Source organism: Xylocopa sonorina, chromosome 7 (assembly GCF_050948175.1).
Source record: "Xylocopa sonorina isolate GNS202 chromosome 7, iyXylSono1_principal, whole genome shotgun sequence".
NCBI classification, from domain to species: domain Eukaryota; kingdom Metazoa; phylum Arthropoda; class Insecta; order Hymenoptera; family Apidae; genus Xylocopa; species Xylocopa sonorina.
Window position 1 is genome coordinate 13,022,973 of NC_135199.1, and position 24,665 is coordinate 13,047,637.

The following is a 24,665-nucleotide window of genomic DNA, read 5'->3' on the forward strand; positions in this document are numbered from 1 at the left end:
ATGACAAAATCTATTTAAGAGAAATGCGCAAGCAATATAATTAAACCCGACGAACGGTACAAGTCGGAGAGCAGCCTCTTCCAGAGAAACGAAATAGCAAGCGTCTCGTGACCGTGCAAACCAGATAAAAATCACTTTCGCCGATCGTCGAGACTAAGATAATCGTGACTTGCATAACCTCGGGCAAGGCTGTTACACGGCATTACACTTTCTGCTCTTTCACCGATAGACAGAATCGCTCTCGTTCCCGTCCGTCTACTCTTTCATCGCCGTTTAACGATTCAAATGCGAACGAAATAGCTGCCCAAAGTTTCTGTTAAACTAGAAGAAAAATGAAGTAATTCGAACTCGATGAACAACGGTAAAAAAATATACGAGTGACATAGGTACCAGTCACGAACGTGATAAATCGTGCAAAAGGATAGGAAAACGTCGAAGTGTAAATGGCTGGCAAGATGAGATAAATATGCACGCGAACAATTTACTCTACACCTCTTGCGTGTGTGGTGTATAGTTCAATAAAGATGAAAGAAAATATTTGAAATCTTTTAAGGAATATACCGCTCGGTCACCTGGTTCGTGGACGAACGACTAATTCTGTTGTATGTCTAATGATCGCGTTGCTTCATAGCAAACAGATGACTCGAAATATATGAATTAGAGAAATTCAAAGGAAGTGTGTGATGCAATGTTTTATACCACAGGGGCTACCGCCATAGTAGATGAATTCAAAGTAGGTTAATCTCTACAAATATGGCCTGTAACCAGCAATTGGCCACTTTCCCGACCTTGCAACGGCCTGTTTCACGTCGAAGAACTAAATATTCGATCGTAATACAATGCAATAAACATTGATTTACAAAATCTGTTAGGACGGGAACGCGTTACGCATGATGATTTAATAACTAGAAAAAACAATGAATCCTAACGACAGCTTTCTAACAATTATTTTCTATAAAATGATAAATTGCTTCTTAAATTTCTAAATAAATTATCATGGACGGACTATCGACTGACATTAGATTTCTTTCGAGAGAATTAACCTGAAATAGATCGCCGAGAGAAACTAACGAGAATTTTGCAAGCAATCGACTAAACTCTAGCGACGATTCCCGCTTAAAATGAATCATCCTGATTCGTTGTATGTACCTTCCCATTGGTGCTTCGTCGAGTCGCCTGTTTAAATTACTACTGTTAATTACCAGTAAACAGATTTCTACGATAACGAATAAATTGTTCGTAGACAAGCTCTACATTCGATACTTTTAATTGCACGTATAATCCTTTAAACATATCTCGTTACTACAGAGAACGAGTACGTAACTAATCGAGATCGTCTATCAAACGGCATGCATAATGCATTTTGATATTAACATATTTTGCATTCGACTCTCGTAATAAGGCGACGGATGAACAGCGAATACGAGGAAAGGCGAGGAAACAGCTGATAATAGAAAGGGAAAATAGAATAAGAAAAGGAAGGAAAAAAGTGGAAGGAAATAACAAATGGTCGAGATCCACGGTTTGAGAGCCATCCGCGAGAGGTTGCGGCAGCGGCCGCGAGATGGCAAGTTGGCGGCAGTACCTTTCGTCGTCGGCACGGGCGGTCCGGTCCTCGGTTCCATCGTTCTCGTCGCGTCGTCCTCGTTGTCCTCGTCGTCGTCCTCATCTTTGCCGCGATCGTTTTTTCCTTTCCCCCTTTTAAAAAGACTCGGTTCATCGGATTCGGTTGAACGGCGTGCTGGCAAAGGAAGCAGTATCATATGGAGAATTGGCAAGAGCGAGGTGGGAGATCCGTATGCGAGCACGCAGAAAAGTGACAGGTTACGAGCAGTTGGTCGAAAGTGGGAGGGAAACGGAGAAGGAAGGAAAAAGAAAGGAACGGAAAGGAACGAGGGAAAAAGGAGAGAGGAATAGTGGTAGAATGAAGCATCCTGGGCAGGAGTAGGGCGAAGGCAAGCAACAGCGAGGTGGACTGGCGGCGTATAGGTATAACGTAAACGGAAAACGACTGGCGGTTAGAGTGTACAAAAAGGAACGGAGTACCGTCAGTCAAGTGCGGCCGCGTGCACAGGAAACTGTGGAGGTTTAACGTTGCTCTCTTTTCTCTTTCCCCCTTGCTATTTATTCCCTTATCTTTTCCCTTCTGCCTCTGTTTCGGTTTCTGCCCTCCCTGCCTTTCCCTTCGTTTACGATCTGTGATACGCGTTCGCGACGGAGAAGAGGAAGAAGACACGTCGATGAAAAACACTGGCGACGAGCAGTTATCATCCTTACTCGCGTTTACCCGCTTCTAACGGAACGAGACGGCCCGACCGCTTTCGCCTGTTTTCCGACACGCTCCCCGATACAAATCTAACGAACGGGGAACGTTACGAGGATATACTGGAAACTTGCCACATTTTTCATTTTTTCCCCCCGCTACCGCGAAAGAGCAACGTGCTTATTTCATGTACCATCGGTCAGGTGACAAGAGGAAAACAGAACGGTGCGAAAATTCGGGTAGACCCCGTCGTCGAGTCGGTGAACACGGTGCTGCGGCTAGCTAATCAGACGAAAAGATAGCCGAACAGGAGAGGAAAGAAAGAACCAACGACGAAAACCAGGTGGGTGTTGCCTTGCCTTGCCTTCTCATCTACCGTACTCGCTCGCGAATTAATCTATCTAGTACCGTCCTATGCGATTGAGGCGTGCCGGCGCGTCCTTTGAGGTTAGGACGGCCCGTAATCGATTCTGACACGAGCCTCGTCAAAGCGAAATCACACGTACCGACCGACGTGATTTCTTTTCAAAATCCAATCTTCTCGTTCCCCCTCGCAGTTCTTATTGATCGACCAGAAAATTATCGGCTGCCTGGCATCGATAGCTACGAAAATCTTGTTACATTTCCCGGCAAAATGTTCCAAGTAAAACCGTCCGTCTCGCATCCCTTCGACATGCACGATCTTACGACCTAACCTCCGACGAACAGTGCTCGTCGTACGTGGAACAATTCCTCCTTTTCAATATCTTCGACTTACCGTTATCGATACTAAACGTAATCTATTATCTCAAAGAACGTAATCTCCTGGACGGCTCGATTAAATAGGTAACGTTGGTCGGTTACTGCTCGATTCCTTCCCCTGCGACAATCGCGAATATCAAAGAGAAAACTCGGTCGTTGGTCGTTGCATCTCGAAACATTCCGTGTGGACGTGAATCATACGTGAACGAATATATTGCACGAGATCGTGATCGGGGACAGTGACGGGGCTACGTTAGAAAATTTCGTACAACTTATGATTCATAGGCTATGTTTATGTTCGACGGGATATCTGTGTCGATAGTGCGTGAATTTTGGCGTCGACGTTGTTTATTATTTTACCACTGATCGTGTTAGCTGGTCGAACAAAAATAAATCGACCGTAACCGATCGCTAGAAGACATTTTCCGGCTTTTTAATCCGGTTGAAATTGCACATCACGCATTCCGTGTGATTTCGCAGCTGATTTCGTTCGGCTCGGTTCGACTCCGATGCCGTTACTTCCGGTACACGCGCTCTTCCGCACGCTTACGAGAAATTAATAATTCTTTCGAAGGCGAACCGGCGAACGTGTCAGGTTTGAAAATGATAATACTCGGCGACATTACGTTCGTTTCCGGTACAATTGGCTCTTGTTGCTCGCGAACAAGTTTACCGTTCTCTATCGGACGCTTTCTCTCTCGTCTTTAGGAGACGCGCGCGCAACACCTTTAATTGTGCGCTAAAATAACCTGACGGAATAATAAAGCGATGGACGAGAGAGTTGCGCGCGGTGTTTTGTTAGAAACTGACGATATTGGTCGAGGTGTCGGTTTCAGTTACCTACTCGCATGTCCACTCTTTCCAATATCGTCTGTGCTCTGACGTCTGTCGATCACGTTATTTACGAATGCAAATCCATTGGAAAAATTTCGCCACGCTGCCGACCTCGATCGAGCCACGATGCAAACAAAAAAATTGTAACCTTCATTGAAAGTTCGATGTAATTGAGCGCAGCGAGAAAAATGTATTAACCGTCAGATTAAAGAGCACTCGGTCAAAGAATGAGCTCGAGGATCTTTATCAATCTTTTTCTTCTTCAAAGTAAACGATAAATTCTCCGTCTCTAATCGGCAACCGTACACATCTTAAAGCGCACGTTTAGCAGAGTATATCTGTTCGAAGTGTCGCGATAATTAACTTCCTTTTCTCTACCGACTTCCGCCACACAGAAGGAGGACGAGGATGCTTGAAGAACTGGTAGACAGAGAAAGCAATTGTTTGTTATATATCCGAGAACCACAATGGATTCGAAGGAATCAATAAGACCGTATGAAATTCAGTTTATACTGGCCTTTACTCCGACCGACGCACACCATTTCTACATTCGAAAAATCTTTTTTCACGGACTCCGAGTTCGCCGTTCCCGTTTAATGGCGCGAAGGCATCTCGACTCGCGAGGGAACAGGACCGTCCGCTAAAAACTGATGGGAAAGCCTCTCGTCCGAAAGTAAATACCGTTTAAGCAACTCCGCCCGGGCAACCATTACTTTCTCCGTCCTCGAGAAATGCTACGTAATAGCCGCGCGTCATCGTTAAATTGAATAATTTCACGTGATCAGCTTCATTCTTTCGCGTCACTGTGAAACTCGCCTCCTGTATTTCGTACGAAGCTGCATCTCCGTCGACCGACCTACTTTGTACCTCCGGGACGACTCGACTCGACTCGACTCGGCGAGGAGAGGAACCGATGCCCGGAAAGATTGTGACCCGTGTCGTCCGTGTTCGACGAGAAATCGATGAATCTTACGTGACAATTTAAAACGGCGATGTTCTTATTCTCTCCTCGCGGAAATCGTATCGAGAGGAGCGCGAACGCTCCCCTTCGACCGCCCAACCCATCATCGAGATCGTGAAATTGACTCACCGTGGGATACCTAGAAATCGATCGCCGAATCTTTGGTAACCGTGTAACTGATAATTCACGAGCACGCAAACAAGCCCGATGAACGCGATACCGCGTGTTTATCTTGACTCTTTGTTCGTTCGAATAATCGAAACCGCGAAACGCACGCTCTACGAATTACGTGGGAACTGTAGTGTTACGCGGTCGAACTAGGGTCGTCTCTCGAACGGAAAGGAAAAAAATAATCAATACCAAAATGACCAAGCTCGGTTAGGTGACACGTGCTCCGCTGTAAATTATACACGCGATGCGAGAAACTCGCCGCGTGCGTGTTCGATACGAATTTACGCACGTGTCGCGCCTGGCTTGGGGTCGAGTGTCTTTTCCTGTTTTTTTGCGTTTGCGTTTCTCGAAGATGTAATCGCATTCTAGATCTAGGTTTTACATCATACATCGGATATGTACGCGGAGTCAGTGAAAGTAACATTTACCGTGATGCCATAGATTAACTTCAATTTAAACCCCCTGCGTGACAAGATCCAGCGACGCTGCGAGATTTAAATACGATTGCGTTCACAATTTTCCTCCGAGTTTTTCTTCGTTACGATTTATTCAGAATTCAGATGAGACAATTTCCCCGTGTTCGATTTACATTTTTTTCTCTACACGTAATTATCCATAGTACTTGCCCGTCCTTGATGCACCCAAAAAAAAAAAAAATGATCGCTGTGGCAGACTGAATTCGGTCGAACTCAAATATACGTTAACACGTATGCATCTGACCGACCGCCTTGAAACGAGCGGAACGTAGAACTTAATATGTACAAATCAGAATAATTACCGGTTAATTGCGCGGGTTATGTTAATAAGCATAGGCACTCGTATTCATTAATCCATGCAGTAGTAAATACAGTACAATTTCCGCTTTGTAAAGCTCGCTACTTGGTATACATATGTATATATATATATATATCCTATATACATATATGTATATATTACAATTTCAATCACTAAAAATCTATTAATCAATGTGACGTATATTACAGATAAATATACGGACAGAGCGATAATTATCGCAATGATAAAACATAGTTCGCAGAGTAGATAAGCAGAGTAGTAAGCAGAAGTAATTAGCAGAGTTCCTTTATTCATAGGAAATATCGTTCATTCGTGAAGATAATTCATGATCAAATCGAACGGGCTTTCGCGTTGCTCAACCGAAACCTTCTTCCTAAAACACCTTGAGAAAGGAAATCGGCGATGTATCGCAAATTAACCCCTAACGTTTCTTACTTTAACTCGCAACAATTGCAAGTCAAGCGTATCCTCGTACCAACTAATTAGCGAGATCGAAACACTCGTAAATTGGTCAATTTTCAGATGAACATATCGAATCGATGAATTATAATATTTGGGGAAAGCTGACTCGTACGAGAATTTCAGTTCTTCCGGCGAACTTTGAATACCGTTTAGAAAGTATTTTATTAGGGAGCCGCGCGTTTTCTTCTTTGGAGGGACAGAATCATCGTACACCACTGAAACATTGCAAAATACCGATCCTCTCGGTATACTAATAGAAACGAAAAGAAGAAGGCAAAAATAATATTCATCCCTATCTCTTTCACTCGATGAATAATATTCTTTTTCAATTGTGATAACGCGCGCATTAAGTCCTTAATTGGTAGCTGATTACGCGTCTAAAAATACCGTTCGAAGAATGAAATTAAGCGTTAATCTAATTCTGAAAACAATACGTTTTATCAAATTGATACGAACCGCGGTCCAGTAAAATACACGCGGTTATGGCACCTACTACCTCGATTGCTCAACAGATTAATCATTACCGTGTTAATCGCAGGAAATTCATGTTGGTTTTCAAATCTAATCGGAACGATAAAGTCGAACCTGCTTCGATCACCATCCTACGCATCGAAAGCAAAATCGCGCAAAATCGAGAAAAGAAACTGGGAAAAGCGAAACGGACGAATTTACAGACGAATAATAGTTTTCGACCTGGCAGTTTCATTCGTTTATCCGGTGTAGTTGATCTCCACTCGACGTAACCACGTGTTTCGTAACTTTCTCGCCACCACCTTGTGTCTGCCCACGGGTTCCTGTATTTCTGTACATCTATCCATCATTTCCCTCTCTTTCGTTCCTGCTTTCTCCCTCCACCTGCCCCCCTTCCCACCTTTATTTTTCACAATCAGCTTCGACATTTCTTTTTTTTTTTCGCCTTGGAATGTCTACAAATTTTAAGTTTATATAAAGTCAATATTATGTAAAGCCTCGTTCGTATATGATCAAGTCGCCGGAATTCCATCAACTTTAGAACTCAACTTCGTGGCACGTCACCATAATCCGCTTCGAATCGTCTTAATATGAACAGGGCCGATTACAAGTACCTAATGGACGTCTTGAAGTTCCACCCATATTTACACACTCTTTGTATATCGTAACCTCACTTGGTGTAGACTTGCAAATTAGTTGCAAATTTGTTCCCGGTCGTAAGTATAAATTGGTAAAGCGTCGCCGTCAATGATTTTAGAGTGAAACACACACGTAAACGGTGAACACGTGGCATACGATTACACGTAGCACGTATTTTGAGGTTAAATACGTTCCTGCTCTCACCAGGATAACACAAGTTCGCGCACACACTTTTGTCACTGCCATCTCGAACGATCTTACTTACCTGTACGTTCTGCGCGTCCCCACGCGATTTCTCACGAACGGGACGAGCACTAATATTCGATGACAAGTTCGCGTCGATCTTTGTCTATTTACTTCTACGCTTTGCATTGTTCTGACTCCGTCTGAACGATACAACGGACACCAGCTAACAGCTAGGAAGAGAACAGACCCCGCCAAGTCGATACATCGAGGAGAGCGGGACTTTTATATTTATTACGGGTACATATTCTTTGGGAATCGAGTAATTTTTTATCCTTACACGGTATCGTTTACTCTGATAGGAAAAACTTGAAAAGCGTCGAGTTGATTAGCATACTTTTTCATGTAAAGCACTGTGACAAAGAAAAGCGTGATAAAAAGAAAAATTAATTCGTAATTCGTCGTTCGACGGTAGATATATACGCATCATACGTTCGCTACAAAGATAGACAATTGATTAAACAACATTCCAACTGTAAAGCACGGGCGTTTAGCTTTTATAAACGTATGATTACTTGGAGGTGTTTTTTTTATTCTCGATTGTATAAAACTACGATACCCTTAGTACCGTAGCTGGTAAACAAGAATCCAAAATGTGGTTTCCGATCGACTTGTATTAACGACCGTTAAATCAATATCTCTGCGGTTGGTAAAGGCCGTTTGTCTTCCAGATCCGATAACGACACGAGTAAGCCTTAATGTTATACCTGATGGCCTTGCAGCGGTGGGCATCGAGGTCTTAACTTCGAACTATGCACTGTACGCGTTAAACGCAAAATTTTTATGGGGAATATGCCTGCATCGGTTATGAATAATTATTAATAACCCATTACTTAGCGGCAAACAGTCGCGTATTCAATAATTTACAACCTCTTAAAATCTTGATTTAAATGCCTCCAACATTTATTATACATCAATGAATAATGCAAATTAACTTGGACTTTGAATGTTAGCACGCGGCCTTTTTTTCGGTAGCAATTAACGAGTCATTACTGTTGGTGATTTTTGCACTTGTACTTTGGTGTTCCCCACTGTGCAACTCTGCCAACAAGTTTTCAGAAAAATCGCAATGTACACAGTTCGTTAAACTTCTCGATACGAGGCCTTTTATCGAAGCACGTGACGCCACGATTGGTCAGCTACGCCCCGCGCATTCCTCTGATCAGACCAAGTCCTCCCGATACCCTGCTGTCTCTTTCGTTTTCAATTAATCGGCTTATTTCCAACGATACCAACTGTAACGCCGTCAAAAAAAAATTTGTTAACAAGATAGTTCCCGCGAATAACACGATCCATAAATCGCATTCATTGAACACGCGACAATCGTGACCCGATCGTGACATGGAGTCTGGTGTTAATCAAATTCGAATTGATTTAAATTAATCTAAAACCGCGATAGTATTCTATATTACCGTAGTATACTACAGTCTCCGATTCATAGAAAAGCTAGAAATTTCCATATCCGCGTTCTACAACGCACAATGTTTTCATTTCGCTACGGTCAGCTTTTTTTTCCAACCAGTTTTACTTTCCTTTTCGTATCATCGTACGTATATGAACCGATGAAAGTGAATAACGGTGGTAAGGTATCGGCGATATTCCTATCGATGGTAGATTCTATGGTTTTATTTTGGAGAACGATGAAAAGGGACGAAATGAGAGGAAAAGGGCGCGTTGTTCGACGAGCGGTACGAGAATCCGACGTTTCCAGCGACGATCCAACGTACCGTCGTTCTAACTTTCTCGAAAGCAACTGACGGACGACCCGGAAACACGTCGGACAATCCGTACGGGCGCATTTAAAAGGCAAAGCGATCGATGCGCCTTTATACTTCCGCGAAAACCACTTTACGCACGGACTGCGTAAAACGAATGGATTTCGCGCGCGCGCCTGTTTACACTTGCATTTTACGCATCTGCTCGTCGAGAACGGTTCTCTTTACCGTCTCGAGGATCGTTAAAACCTGTCGGAATTTTGTCTGGAATTTTTTTTTTTTTTCTCCCCCTCTCCTCGCGCTAGTTCCAACCAATAATCACAGAACGTCAATCAATATCGTTTAGTCGAGATCGTATTCGTACTCGCATTTATGGAGTACTATTCGCCAGTAACGCGGTTGGAAATGTCGCAACGTTTTATTCGCCCAGTGATTGAAAAGCGTGAGCGATTTCAGCGTCGCGGCGAGGATCGCAGTGGGAGGTTTTAAAGAATTTCCTACGGCTTCTCGTTATTCTCGATATTGACAATCAGAGTCGAGTGAAAAGAGACCGTTTTGTTTTGGTTTCAGACTCGAGCCAAGATGACAACAATAGTGGCGGATCTGGTGCACGGGTACAATGACCTGATGGATAACAAGTCCGGTAAGACGATTTTTCTTTCGTTACGATAAACAAGTATATGGCGACGGCGAAAATAAATAAATCGGCCGCGTGGCGTTCAAATTCTTTCTTCATTTTGGTGGACGATGTATCGAAAGCACCGTCACACCGATTTCACCCGACGCAACGAGGCAACTGGCACTTCAAAACGATCACGGAAATGTACGCCGGAATGATAGAACGTACGGGAAGTTAGGCTTGGTTTTACGTTATAGAAAAAAATAATTCGTTGGAACGATAATTATTTGGTGGGTGATGAAAGCGGAGAAATGCGTGGAATAGTTCGCTTTCGTAACATCTTTCGAACGAGGACACGAATCTATGCGTGACTCGAGGAGCGCGGCGCACCAGGTGCGATGGCCAGAGCGGAGGCGTGTTCGTCGTGCATATTTTCAAAATGACCCCTCTCGCTGCTCGGAGCCGCGCGTGTGTCAATAAAATGTCGTAACGCCGTCTTCCGTCTTGTTCCCAATTTTCCCTTAGAGCCACCTGAAATTCCCGTGAAGCTTCATTCACGTCGACGTGTCATCGCGGACTTTCCAGCCGTCGAATATTGGCCAAACGAAAACGAGGGGCGAAATAAAAATAAGAAAAAACTGACATCCGTACGCGTCAGCATTTCCCAGACGGATTCGATTCACTCGTAGCGCACGCAAACCGAGTGCTCTCGTCTCGGTTCCTTAACAATTCCCCTCCCTTGCCCTCGATTGCTCCCACCGTCCTTTTTTCTATCGTTTTGTGAATGTTTTGAAGAGATTGCTGAAATAAAAAGAGAGAGAGAGAGAGAGAGTACGAAGCATTTATTCCAACTTCTTCAAGGGAATACAATAGATTTATCCTAAATACTGGTAAACTCCAAAAGCGCACGAAAGAGCGAACTGGACAACAGAAGCACTGTTAGAGGAACAGTAATAATTCCGTTCCAACAGAACTGTGCAACTGTGCTGGCTGTTCTGGCAAAGTTATTGGAGAGACCAATGCTGATATCATAGTCCAATGTGCATACTGTTTGTGCTGTGACTATTTTACAGCTCTCTTGGGTGAATGTAACCAATTCACCGTGTTTTTCGCTCGCAGTTTACCCCATTTCCTATGAAACAATCAATTTTCGTCCCATTATCAACCTCGTAATCTACAATTATATCAGCTGATTCTCGACAACGGGTGCTATCGGTCGGGTTCGTCTTTTCCTCGACGACGTTTCGTGTCACGTTGGAGGGTTGAACGCTCATCTAGAGGCGATTGCGTTAGTCAATTTTCTACACCTTCATTGACCGACTCGCTACAAGGCTGTATACTAGACTTACGAGCGGCTAAGGGGCTTGAATCTACCAGCCCTCTTTTAACGTTCCCATGCTACACGGTACGTGGATTATCGATTTAATACCGGCAAGCCAGTAGGCCGTGTTTTCCGCTAATCGTGTCCCGTGTAGACGAAGAGACACGTCCCTGCTTGATTACACCAAGGCTGCCGCGCCACTGGAATCCGTTCTTGCATTTACATCCGATGCTTATTCGGCTAAACGTCCTCGATGCTGTGATCGCGTCCACTGTGCCGGTTATAATAAGATCATGCCGGGATTTTAGCGCGCGCGCACGTGCGACCCGTGTGCTCATTAGAAGAGTATTCGTTTTCCCGACCAAACCGCTCAACAATGTAAAAACGCTCCTCCAAAGTGATCAAAGTGTTTTCGCTCGACTTTACGGTGGACTTTAAACAGTTCCGTGCGTCAAAAGATTCGAGTAGAATCGTTCCAGTTTACGAGCGTGCAACACTGCTCGCGACAATGATGCATAATCAATTTTTTCCGAATCCTACAATTGAATTCCGCCTTCCTGTATCCGCGTCATGGAACGTTTACGTCGTTTACACGCCGGATAAAAACATTTGATTGATGGAACGATGGAAATAGCTAACTTGCGTTCGCGTGGATGTTCACGGAGTGACGCGAGCGCGGAGGTAATTCACCGGAAGTTCTGGCGAGCGCCTCCTGAACTCTGTCCGTCGCGCTCGCCTCTGCTCCACCCGCGGAGGGTTGAACGGGAGAAAAAAGAACGAAGAAATGCCCGAGAAATTTACCCAGGCTGAGGAATAACGCAGAGAGAGGGCTGTTCCTCTGGCTGGCTGGATTTTCCACGTTCGAGAATCGTTCTCTCGTCTCGCATCTGTTCCGACCGAATCCACCGGCTATTCTCGCGAATCACCAAACCTACACATGACGTAATTGTTACGCGGAATACGAGCAACGCATGCCGTTCGATATCTTATACAAAATATACTTCAACAGTAACTTTTTACGAGCGAAAAAAGCAGTCAGTTCTAAGAAAATAATTATTAAGCCGAGCGAGGCGATTACTTAATAACTAGTATTTGATCTATTACTTCTGATAATTGTATCCGTCCAAGTGGAATGGAACTTTTCATGATTATCAACGAGGTACGATATGTATTAACGTTGGATCGTAATCGAAGCCTCTTTCATTTCCAATAAAACGCGCGACAGTTGGGATAATAATCTGAGACGTTGGTTAAACGTCGATTATGTTTGCATATACAGAGAGAAAGAGGAAGAGAGAGAGAGAGTTTTCGAAAAATATTCCGTCGATGAGGCAAGAACGGAGAAGTCTATATGTTATAGAATTGAGTTATGCAGATTCAAGCAGTTCAAGTGAAATACGAGTAAATGCGAAGGAAGTCAGCCACGCTATATATGCGCATATGTAGATGCGTATGACGTCCCATCCATTTTGTAATTACCTGTTTGTCCAGGCAATGCCTCTTAACTATGTACATTTGACGATTACACGGATTAAGCGGCGTTGGAGAATCGGCTCGCAAAATTGACGCGTCCGCCGGTTCGATTGATAAAATAAATTACGCGCGATCATTCTCACCGCTGACCGGAAATGCACAATACTGAATATCGCGGTGCATCAGGTATGCGCGATGCGCGTCCACCGCGTTCGCCGATTGCGTAACTCCTCTGACCAACTTCTGCGGACACACGCCATGGATTGCTCCACATTTAAACGCGCATATAATAATACCCCCGTTGCAAAACGTCCACAAGCCTTTTACGAACAGGGAATGCCACCTTGCTCTCTATTTTCATTGTTACGTAACCGACGTGTACCACGGTAACCGTAGACGACGGGTCCCTCGACGCGCGTCCTTAAGAAATCGCGCCTCGCCGATGTCCACAACCGCCCTGACGAGAACGAAAAAAACACACGCGATTTCCCGTTTGCCTACTCTTCCCTCTACGCGTTGAGAAATTTCCGGCACGTTTGGCCAACCGTAATTAATAAGAATAGGAGTCGCTCGTCCACTAAGTTTTACTTTACACGCAACGGTGATCGCGAACGACCCGCGTACCCTGTAATTTCGTACGGACACATCGTACAATTATCGCGTAATCATAAAACGGAAACCCGACTCGTCGACGCGTACGAGAGACAGGATAACGTACATTTTGATCTCGTCGCGGTTTCCACGATACGCGAGGCTTTTGCACAGGTGACAAACATCGTGAGATTTTCCCCTTGGTACCTCGCGTTGCCAATTGGCATTCGAGTATCCCACTTCTATGTACTTTAACAGGAGTTTCAAACTTTGAACTTATCCGCGTATCGGAATAATTAACCCGTTCTTCGTTGTGTACGTTCCGTTTCACCCTTCCGCGCGAAATTGGCCATTGTTCACGACGGTAGCCGTTGTTCTTAATCAGGCTACTGTAATCGTAATGTACATCGTCGACGACTCGTTAAACCGCGGGCAGGGCAGGCTTTAAATCGTCCCATCGATTGGGAATACCTTCCCTTTCTTCCCGCGCGTGCCTACGCGAAACGTTCGATTAACTTTTCTTTTATAAAACACGAACGCTCCCGTTAAACGTGGCTCGCGTTACTGTTTGAACACCGTGACATCGGCGTGCTAACAGTTTCAATTTTCTCCGATACACGCAAAAGAGTTCAGTATCGGATCACTCCGGTCTCTTCTAAAAATAATCACCGTGCAAAGAGGTTAACGAACCGGGAAGCCCGTACTTTATCATCGCTTAATGACAGGAAAATCGTCATAACGAGGGTTACCGTGCCGTGTAACGAGCACGCGCGACGCCACGGAAAATAAGGAAACCCGGGAGGGAAAGATGACGCGACGAGTAACGACGATTGTTTTCTATTCCACCGATCGTCGGTAGCCGTGGGTAAAGATAATTAAACAAGGCGATGTATTACCAAGAGGAGCAGGAGAGCGAGATTTAATTAGCGGTAGTCAAGAACGAAGTGGACGCGCGCGGTTCTCCTACTTAGATTATTCGCGCGGATCTGGTCGATGCGAGGATTGGAGTCCTCCAGTTGCTCAGCCGTTGGCTCTTAATGGAGAACACCGATCGAATCCCTGTACTATGACACGACACGCCGGATAGAGCAGTTGGTCCCTTTAATTTCGAGGACCCGAAGAATCGTTGCTAACGATCCGTTCTATCGAGCGCGATATTAATTAACCCCGTACGAGTCGAATCCCGAGCGGGCTCTGGGGATTTAATCACGGCCGATTGCCAGCTGTCGAGCTGTCGGAAAGTGTACCACCGCCGATAAGCTCCTCTCTAGCACTTAAGAGTTCGCATTTCTCTGTCACGACTAATTACTCGCGCTTACTTTCGTTTATCGAACGAAACGACCAGGCCTCCACCAGTTGCCATTCATTCTAACGGTGACTATCTTCTCTGATTCTAGATCCCAGGGTGAACCATTGGCTGATGATGAGCAGTCCTATTCCGACGATAGCGATATGCCTGTCTTACGTTTATTTCAGCAAGGTTTTGGGACCGAAGCTAATGGAAAATAAAAAGCCTTTGAATCTTCGGGGAATTCTGATAACGTACAACTTTATACAAACGATATTCTCCTCATGGATCTTCTACGAGGTTCGTCTTGCTCTTTTTTTTTTCTCTCTTCTCGTCCCTTTTCCTTGAGGTGCTCGTTCGCGCGAGAGTAAAATTTTCGAGACCGGTTTGCGATAGTTTTACCCTCGGATGAACGCGCACCCTTGTACACGTACGTATAGATTGTATCATCTTTGTATGTATATATGGTGTATGTTCTCTCCCTCTCTCTGCCTCTCACTCTCACTCACTCTCTCTCTCTCTCTCTCTCTCTCTTTCTCTCTCTCAATGTCGGACAACTCCACGATTTCTACCACATACACACACCTTGGCACAGAAACGCACTGCGACGACTGTACCTCATTTAGTCCGCCGGCAAACTCGTTCAAGTAATCCCATTTCGACCTATCCTCGGTCCCGCCTAGAATAATTAATAACCAGTATCGGCAACGATGTGACTGCCCCTTATTCGTGAAAGTTATTGCCAGCTAGCTACGACGCGGCGCTTCGTGGCTTGCATAAGCCATTCCCTCGGCCAGTCGATGGAATTCGTCGCGGCGATGAAAAGCTCGCGCGAGCCGACGACGAACCGTGCCGCGATTTGCATTTCTCAGTTTTCCACCGCGCCCGCGTCGAGGCCAGCCAGATGGACGCGCCGATAGCCGTGAAACAGGATCGTTTGACCGTTCGACTACCCAGAGGATTCCCCCTGCCACGTACGAGCGCAGAGAAATTCTCTGGAAACGCGTCGATCTTTCAGCTCCAACTCCGTTAACGGTTCTTAAACATTCGAAATAAACTATAATTTACAAAACGGTTCGACGCTTTCCGAAATTCTCTCGCAACGCTCTTAAGATGTAACCAAGGTCTGGTAATATTCTGGGAATGCGCGTATAACGTCGAGTCAGTGGTTTACGCCGACCTGTATAGGAAGGATCGGAGCCGATACTCCGATTTGGGTCACCACCGGCGAGGATAATTGATCGGTTTAGAGGGCAAGGGACACAAGACTCGACCGGAATCAGACGTGATCGATTTTCTGTTTCGCGAAAATAGAACCTGTCCGCGCGACGCTCGGAATCGCCCCGGCGTCGCCTCTCTGACGACGATCAAGAATGCCCCCGTGCGTATTTAATCAAATACCGATCGTATTTGATTCGCGCTTAGTATGTCGCATGCACGGCCAGGTACAGTTATCTCGTGAGAATCGTACTCACGTAGGAGCACGTCTGTTGCTTTCTCCGCGTTTTTTCGTCGATCCAATTATTATTCGGCTGCGTATCGGTAACGATTAAAAACGTTCTGATGATCAGAGACACTCGGCCACTGGGACTGATAATCAGAAATCGACGGCACCGCTACCGCTAGTCACTCGCCTCTTTTCTTTCTTTTCTTTCTTTTCTTTTGATCGATGCCGTGCGGAGATTCGCTTGAATTTGCCCCGAAACGAATTTCGAAATTCGTACTCGGCTATCTAGAACCGATAGATAGCCTCGACGAGCGCGCATTAAAGCCGATCGAAGACTATGAAGTGGCGTCGAGAGCCATCTTCGAACATCCGGCCAACGTCATCGGATTTGATCATGTAGCGAGAATGCGAGTCTTTCGAGTAGACGAGAAACATCGATAGTCGTTTGCAACTAGAAACTTGTTTAAGAATACTGTATACCGTAAATTGATACCGTAAAATCGTTGCACACCTTCGAGTAGCTTCGCCCGCCATCGAGATCGGCAATAGAGAAATCGTCGGATGGGTTACCAAGCCGCACATTCGACGTTCCGTTTTCCATCGACGCGCTATCACAAACGGGTCTAATGGCATTCAAATGAAATGTGCAAACGCGGCAAGACATTCGCCGATATGATGTTACTTGTTTCCCTAAAAAATTACCCACGCGGCGAAACAGATACGCAGGAAGTAGCTCGAGCGGCAAGATCTATTTTTACCCGAATGCACTACACTATTCGAAGTGTCTTTTGTTCGAAAAAGCTCCAATTAAAACGTAGACAAATTTCTAACCAGCCGACGTGTACTTTACACCCGTGTATGCAGCGGTTCGATATCACCTGCAATTTGTCTCGCTTCGCGCCTCTCCCACCTTCGAGATCAATGTTTCAGATACTTGGACAAGTTTCCCGATTCCCGAGGACTGTATTGCTGTTCGCTGCGCGTCACGTAAAGCGCCACTAACGCTCTAATAGTGAAATCCTGAATGCTTTATTGCCCTCTGCAAGCTCGAACGTTCCACCAATTTTTCACTTTCGGAATGTTTCCAAGTATTTCGAGCCGCGACTCTGCGTCCCCCTGTTTTTCAACCAAGTTCATATCAGACTTCAGAAACGTTACACACTTAACGAGGTAGCTTATCGGTTCCGTGGATTCGACGTTTTTTTCACGTTCCACCGACTTGACCATTGGCCAGCCTTCTATTATTACACGGAGTTCGTTTATCGAGGAAACAAAAGTTTGCCGTTACGCTGAAACATACACGTGCGAGTTACGCAGCAGAGTTTAGGAATGGACTTTGAAAGAGAAAGTGGTTGCCGATAGAACGATGACGATTGGCAAGTTAATAAGAATTGGTCGAAATTTCTAAGCCGGCCGCATCCGGCTCGACGTGGAGGCCGAAAGTTGCCGTTCGCGATCGCAGAAAATGCGGTTTATCCCAGGGTGGCAATCCCGGATTAGCGCGCGTCGCTGAAATTTATTCGCCGACTCGGCCCGATCGGGACGCGTACATCAGCGGGATATAATTAACCGGACGAATTGTCGGCTCAATGATTCGCGAGTGACGTATGGTCCGCGATAATCCCATCGCGTCGATGTTTAATCGGTGTTACGCGTAATTCACGCGGCCACTCGATCGCACGTGCATACCTACGTCGCTACGTCCGCGACGATATTTTCGAATAATAATCGATCAAGCGTGTGCATTTACTCGGACTCGGATATCTTCGTTCAACAATTTTTAGTCAAATAAGAAAAAAGAAATACGACGCGTTATGCGCGTTCCTCAGCCTTCGAGTACGAAAAGTTTCCTCCGTAAAATATTCGCCTGTGTTTGTCGCGATTATACTTGCGCACGCGAGATTGTCCACCTTTGAACGCGTAATCCCACGAATCAACAAATGTCGATCAAACAAATCCGTCGTTGGTCGAACAGACCGCGTCTTCCGTTCCCACAGAGATTCCCCGCAACTAAATTTTTTTCTTTTTATTCCACATTTTTCTCCTTTGAGTCAGGCAGACACTTTTAGAGGAACGTATCAGCCGCTCGTCCTTCGTCTCCGGAGAAGTGCCATTAATACACGGCGAAGGTCCAACTCGACTGTTCGATTTTAGCATTAGAGGGGGACCGTCTATGCGGAGTACCGTAATGAGCTTCGCCGGTAATTTTCGTGACACGATGACACGATTCCAAAGCGACACGTATCCCGGGAAGCGGGTGCGAACTGTGTTACATCGATTTCAATCGTGTACGCGCCCCGAAACGGTTTTGAAACGCAGGAAAGTCCGTGGCCGTCGTTTAAACTCGACTTAGACACGCCTGCGAGCAACATCGGATACCATCAGACGACTTCCCGTGGAAACGTAGCTATACTAACTATTTTGGGCAATATCGTAGCCATTCGGCGCAATTGAAGGTTGCATCGCGCAACATATCGCGCGCGAGATCGGTTCAGATTTCTGTTCAACCTCCGAGCGACCGCAGACTGACTGCAGTGTCGGTAATATACTTTTCTAAGGGGACACGCGCGCGGCTTTACATCCTGGGGAACCTCGAATAGGAGCCACGGAAAAACCTTGCTTCCTGGCATCCTCGAGACGTGCCACGGCCAGTCGCAGCGACGTGTCCTTCCGTTTTGTCGTCGTACTCTTCGTTTTACGGGCGGAGCGAAACGATCTGGAAACCGGAGAGGAATTGCGATAGAGTCTGGGCGAAAAATCAGGCTGATAGAGTGCGTACGGTGTTTATCGCGAGATCACGCCCAACGCGGCCTTGACACACAGCTCTCTGCTCGTACGTAGGTATACGCGCGTACGTGCATCGTGTTCTCGTTACCGGACTACCCACGCTTTCAACTACAACCGCGGCTTTCCTGACTCTCTGTTTAACACGGTCAAGTTTAATGGAGTGCCGCGTCCTAGCGTCCACGATACCAATCGAATCGCCGCGAAACGGATGTCGCGCGTCACACGAATTACGCAACTAGACGAGATGCGACGGAGAGGATCGCCGTGAAACCGTGGAAAGTGGAAGCGACAGCTTGTCTTTCTTTCTTGTTTTTTTTTTCGTTCGTGCTATTAGCTACGCATCGATGAACAGTGAATTTTTTTCGTCTTTTTTTCTCGTTTAATCGATGATAATTGCTGACGTCGAAAGGGATAAGAAAATTAGCAGAAGGCCACGGGAAGTTTCGAGTGGCGTGCCTTTTCAGGCTGGACTTAAAATAAATTAAATTGCACGCGACGCTACATCCTTCGTTTGTGCGCAATGCCGCCCCCTTTCACTGTCCTTAATGGGCCACGGAAACGTCCGCTGACTAATGCGACGGTACACTTTATTTTGACGCAATTATCACAATCTATTGCCCAGCAAAAATGTTCCCCGCTAATCTTAATTGAATCGTTTTATCTTGTTTGGCCGCGGCCACTTGCGCCACATTATATCGCCGTTAATTTTTATCGTCGACGAGCTCGCATTTGTCAAAAACGATTCATCGTTTTTGACAAATGCGAATTCTACTGAACGCTGTCTGTACCGCGTATTATCGTTTAATGCCACGCATTAACCGTGACTTGGTTCCGAAATACGTGGCATTCCTCGATAGATAAACGACGACAACAGTGACAGTCTCGCGCGTTAATAAATAGTTCTGAACGTAACCTAAGGTTATCGTTTCTATCGTTATCAACGGGAGATTAATCCGACGATCCCGTTGTCTCATCGACTATAATTTTCGTGAGAAGTCCGATATGTGTAATAATTACGCTGGGGGGGGAAGAGTACCAATTTGGTCGCGTTAGCGATTAGATAGAACCCGTTAAGTGCCCTTTATACCAACGTCTGTTGTAATCGGAAAATGCGAATTAATGAGACAATTTGAACGTTTCGAGTTTCTGCAGAACGCGCGAAAAAGTCCTTCGCGGATAACGTTCCGACGCTCGGTTTGAACATGATCGGTGCGCCACTTTAGCCAATTAGTTTCTCGCGATATTTCGCTAGCGTGACGCGCGTGCCGATTTCAAGGGTAATCGCGAATCGAGCGATCGCGTCCAATAATCGATCGATCGATTCGTGGCGATCCGCGCGAGAACCTCCGCTAAAGAGGGACGAAATAAAAAAGGTAAAGAGAGGCAGGGAGAACGGAGCGTTAATCGCGGTACGGTTTGTGCCCGCGAATCGATAGCGGCGTTTTAAGGTCGCGGCGAGACCGCGTGGCCTGATTTTTCGCCGGCAGGGAGGAAGGGAAAGCGAAAAAATAGCGAAAACACGGCCGAAAGCGTGGAAGGAACCGACTACAGCCGGCATTGTCCGTAATATTCTCGAAGGAGCGCGCGGGCTTTTAGAATTCGAAATAGCAGAGAATAGTCGTCTTGCGAGGGAAACACGGCGGGCGACTCTTTTGTCTCGTCGGCTTCGCCGGGTTCTTGATCGAACAAAGCGAAGCGAGCGAAGGGACACGAGAGTTTCACGGTGAAAAGCCACCGATCGCGCTCTGTACGATGCTGATTGTCATTGCCTCGTAATAGTCCTCGTTCAGCTACCGATTAATCCACCCCGCCCCCCACCCTTTTATTCTCCTCACTTTCACCCGTTTACTTCTTGCAGTACTTGATGAGCGGATGGGCGAAAGGATACAGTTTCCGATGCCAACCGGTCGATTACTCGAACAACCCCATGGCCCTTCGAATGGCGAACACGTGTTGGTGGTATTACATCAGCAAGTTCACCGAGTTCTTCGATACCGTGAGTATCCTCATCGGCCATTCAATGCCACGTCGTTTAAATATAGGAGTAGATATTAGAGAAACAGGTCATTCGAGATCGTTCGGAGCGGCTGCTGTTACGAGACCAGTAACGTCCTATAGAATTCATAGACAATGCCGCGAGATTCGCCTATTTGCCGAACCTAATTTGCCGCGTTCAACCCCGTATTACTAACTTTGTGTGTCCCTGGAGAGAGATTCTCGCTGGTGGTAGCTACCTCGAGCAGCAGCAGCCTATTTCTTGCGCCTTCTCTTATGCTAGAGTCAAAGCTTAAGCGAATCTGGCGGTAATTGATAGAAATGATCCCTACCGCGAGTTTACGTTTTTTTTTTTTTAAACTCGAGCCCAGTTTCCTTAAAGATGTCTATGCTTGCAGCTCTTTTTCATCCTGAGGAAGAAGAACCAGCAAGTGTCGACGCTTCACGTGATCCACCATGGGATAATGCCGTTCTCGGTATGGATGGGTCTGAAGTTCGCGCCAGGCGGCCATAGCACTTTCTTCGCCCTGCTGAACACCTTCGTTCACATAATAATGTACTTCTATTATATGGTGGCTGCGATGGGTCCAGAGTATCAGAAGTACATCTGGTGGAAAAAGTACCTGACTACTTTTCAAATGGTAAATAGAAGCTAACGATCCGCAATGAAAACGTACGATACTTCAGTCTGAAACTTGTTCTTCTTTTAGGTGCAATTCGTGTTGATCATGATGCATCAGTTCCAGCTTCTCTTCACAGAGTGCGATTATCCACGTAGCTTCATGATCTGGATCGGTTTACACGGTGTGCTTTTCTTAGGTCTCTTTTCGGACTTTTACAAAGCTAAATACGTAGACAAAGGACAGAAGCCAGCGAAGAAGAGCTTGCAGAACGGCTCGAGCGGTTTTTGCATGCCTGTTTTCGAGGACTCGGCGCCGCGGCAGAACGGTGTCTCATCGTACGCGACGATCTACAACAAGGAATACAACAGCTGTTACAGCAACGGAACCAACAACGGTTACGTTGCTAACAATAACACTGAGAAGAAGCACGCTTAGGACATTTTGGTATTGAGAAAAATTCGTAAACTATCGAGAAACCAAATCACGCGATACGTTTAATCATGCGTTAAATCTCGATGGCACTCTGAGGATCGTGCAGCGACTCTGTTACACACTTACGCAACGTTTGAAACACACACACACACACACACACGCACACACGCGCCAGACACACGGACACAACATACAGAAGTTGATCGACTTGATTCGATGAATAGTGAATCGCAGCACAGGGGGGAAGAATCTCCTCCTCTTCCTTCGACGTGGCCGATACGCGAGAATAAACTATGCTAGTTGTAATTCGCCGCGGAGTCTGTGTTCAAGTTCACGCGTAGAGTCGTCGACGAGAGAGATCAGTCGTGCTCGCGTTTGATTTTTCCGCCAACGCTTTTAAATTATTTCACAATTAAATTGTATCAACGAGCTGGTGGTTACGTTTGCCGTACGGAATAATTTAACGGGGTTACATGTATAAGGACTACTACTAAATAATATATTATTAATAAGGAAGGTGGGGCTCTTCTGCACGTACTGTTGCGTATATCTATTTAACTGTACAGATTGGGGCACGTAAATGGTCATACCTGAATATCTCTGCTATTTACAGGTGGAAATGAAGGTAACTGTTTAAGACGAAGTTAATAACTAAACGCCTATCGACGTAAATGCGACGCGGACGTTTAAATTCGAGGAATTGATATGTATCCCGTAACTGCTACAAATATTCTTTTATTTTCAGACAAACGCGTCTTCGGATCGAACAATCGGGACTTGAAATGTTGAAATCGTTGTTTACAGTTTATGTTTTTATACCATTTTATGTAAAAAAAAAATATATATATAGGAGATAAATATATCATATCAGTTGAAAACACATCGATCACATTTTGGAATCTCAGACACACGACCTCGAGAGAATTCACTGTTATCGTTTTTATTGTCGTAACGTCTCTGCTTCGGGAACATCTTTAATTTCGCTCTAAATAGTTGTTTTCATGCTTGACCGCACTCCATTTAGGTACCCCGATTTGTATAATCGCATCCGCAACCGGATTGCGGATTATCGTGAAAGTCGTTGCCTCGTCGATGGCTTTACGGACAGAAGCGGAAAAGAACGAGATGAACGACCGAGGAACGCGATGAGAGCAGAGGAAATAAACGGACAAGTTTAAAATGCGCACACGATGAGTAAAAAAAAAAAAAAAAGAAAAGAAATAAAAAATAAATCGATCCTCGTCGGGACATTTTGTTTTCCGTATGCGATCACTGAGAATGTTTTATTGCGTGCGTTATGTATGTGTGAGCGAGCGTGATCGTTTGTTAGTTGTACGTGATTACGAGGCATTTCTAATTGGGACGGCACCGAAACTGATACCATTTACCATATTCCCTTATCGTCGTCCGACTCTGTCTCTCTATTGCCCCGATTGTGTTCAAAGCTTTGGTGTTCGTCGTAGAAATAAGCGTTTAAAGGAGAAATCTTACCGCTCCTCCCTCTCGGAGCTTGATTCTCTACCTCTTTTAACCAACGGATCGTCGTTTGTATAAACTCGTCAAGACAGTAACGCATGGACAACCCGGATAGCTCTTTCCTTTCTTTTCTTTTTCTTTTTCTTCCTTGTTTACAGCTCGCAATGGAAAGCAACGCGACACGCCTTCCTTTCGGTGGCATCCCCGCGAACGTTTAAGCTGTCGATACAGAATCAAGCTTCCGAAGAGTTCTCAAAATTCTCTCGACGAAATTTATCTCTTGTTCGCCTGTGTCGAACCAGTTAAATTGAACGAAAAAATGAAAAAAAAAAGAAAAAAAAGAAAGTCGAATGCCAATCGTTCGAATATACGTATATGTTATAAACGCATAGAGGGAAAGAGAAAACGTTTATCTAGGAATCATATGAAATCTCTTGTTAAGGTTACAAACTTTTGTACTCTTCCTATTACGGGAAAGATGAAGGTTTTTATTTATGACAGCACAGAAATAAAAAAAAAATCTGGGAAAAAAGAAGAACACAATTCGATCCTATAAATTTAATGTTGTATATTTTTACAAAGAAATAGATCAGTCGCATAATAAAAGGAACGTTGACGTTAATGGTGTCAAAGACGTGCTTTCTTGTGAAAGTATTCGTGTATGAAAATTTATTACCGCTAAGTTTTAAACGACGTAACAGAGAGATATTTGAATAAATGGTTTATAAGTAAAAGGCGAGCGATCGAAAGGGAGAATAACGTCGATAAGACTGTTCATATAGTCGTAAAACGAACTTATAAATATTATTTCCGGATCTCGAAAGACAAACTTGTTTTTTCTCTTGGTACATTAACCTTCAGCGACGCGGTGATAGTGCATCTCTTCAGTCGCCAGATCGAGGGGGCTCTGTTACACTCCTCGCCACTTTTTTCCGAATGGTGTACAGGAATTGATCACCGTGTTACGATTTAGCGAACGAATTTTATACCTTAAACGCTCAAAATGTTACTCCCATGTCCGAACCTCTTCCGTTCATACAAAAAATTACGCACAGAAATGTATTATATTACTCCCAGCTACGAGCGAAGCCGATCGTACATTGTAACGCCATATGAGTTGATTAGAATCGCTCGTTCTTTTTCTACTTTTTTTTTTCACTTATTTTTACTTTGCTGCTCGAAGTGCACATTTACCCAGTGATTACAACTGTTCAGCTTTGCAACATCGTACGAACCGATAAGAGACACTCGAAACTGTGCAATCGTTTCTTTTTTGTTTGCCTTTCTCTCTCTCTCTCTCTCTCTTTCTCTTTCTCTT

General features: G+C 45.1%; 4 protein-coding genes across 4 annotated transcripts in view; 2 read left to right on the forward strand and 2 right to left on the reverse strand.

Moving 5' to 3' along the window:
- Positions 1–24,665, forward strand: part of LOC143425292 (uncharacterized) — a 270,075-nt gene that overhangs the window by 187,799 nt on the left and 57,611 nt on the right. The window lies entirely within an intron of this gene.
- Rpl27a (ribosomal protein L27A) overlaps positions 1–24,665 on the reverse strand; it is a 163,081-nt gene that overhangs the window by 77,117 nt on the left and 61,299 nt on the right. The window lies entirely within an intron of this gene.
- U2a (small nuclear ribonucleoprotein polypeptide A'-like U2A) overlaps positions 1–24,665 on the reverse strand; it is a 161,219-nt gene that overhangs the window by 18,565 nt on the left and 117,989 nt on the right. The window lies entirely within an intron of this gene.
- On the forward strand, positions 1,584–23,967 carry LOC143425652 (very long chain fatty acid elongase AAEL008004). Its single transcript, XM_076898620.1, has 6 exons — positions 1,584–2,606; positions 9,866–9,938; positions 14,697–14,887; positions 20,680–20,817; positions 21,215–21,457; positions 21,527–23,967. Exons 2-6 carry the CDS (start codon positions 9,878–9,880, stop codon positions 21,872–21,874), a joined length of 981 nt encoding a protein of 326 aa, XP_076754735.1. The 5' UTR covers positions 1,584–2,606; positions 9,866–9,877; the 3' UTR covers positions 21,875–23,967.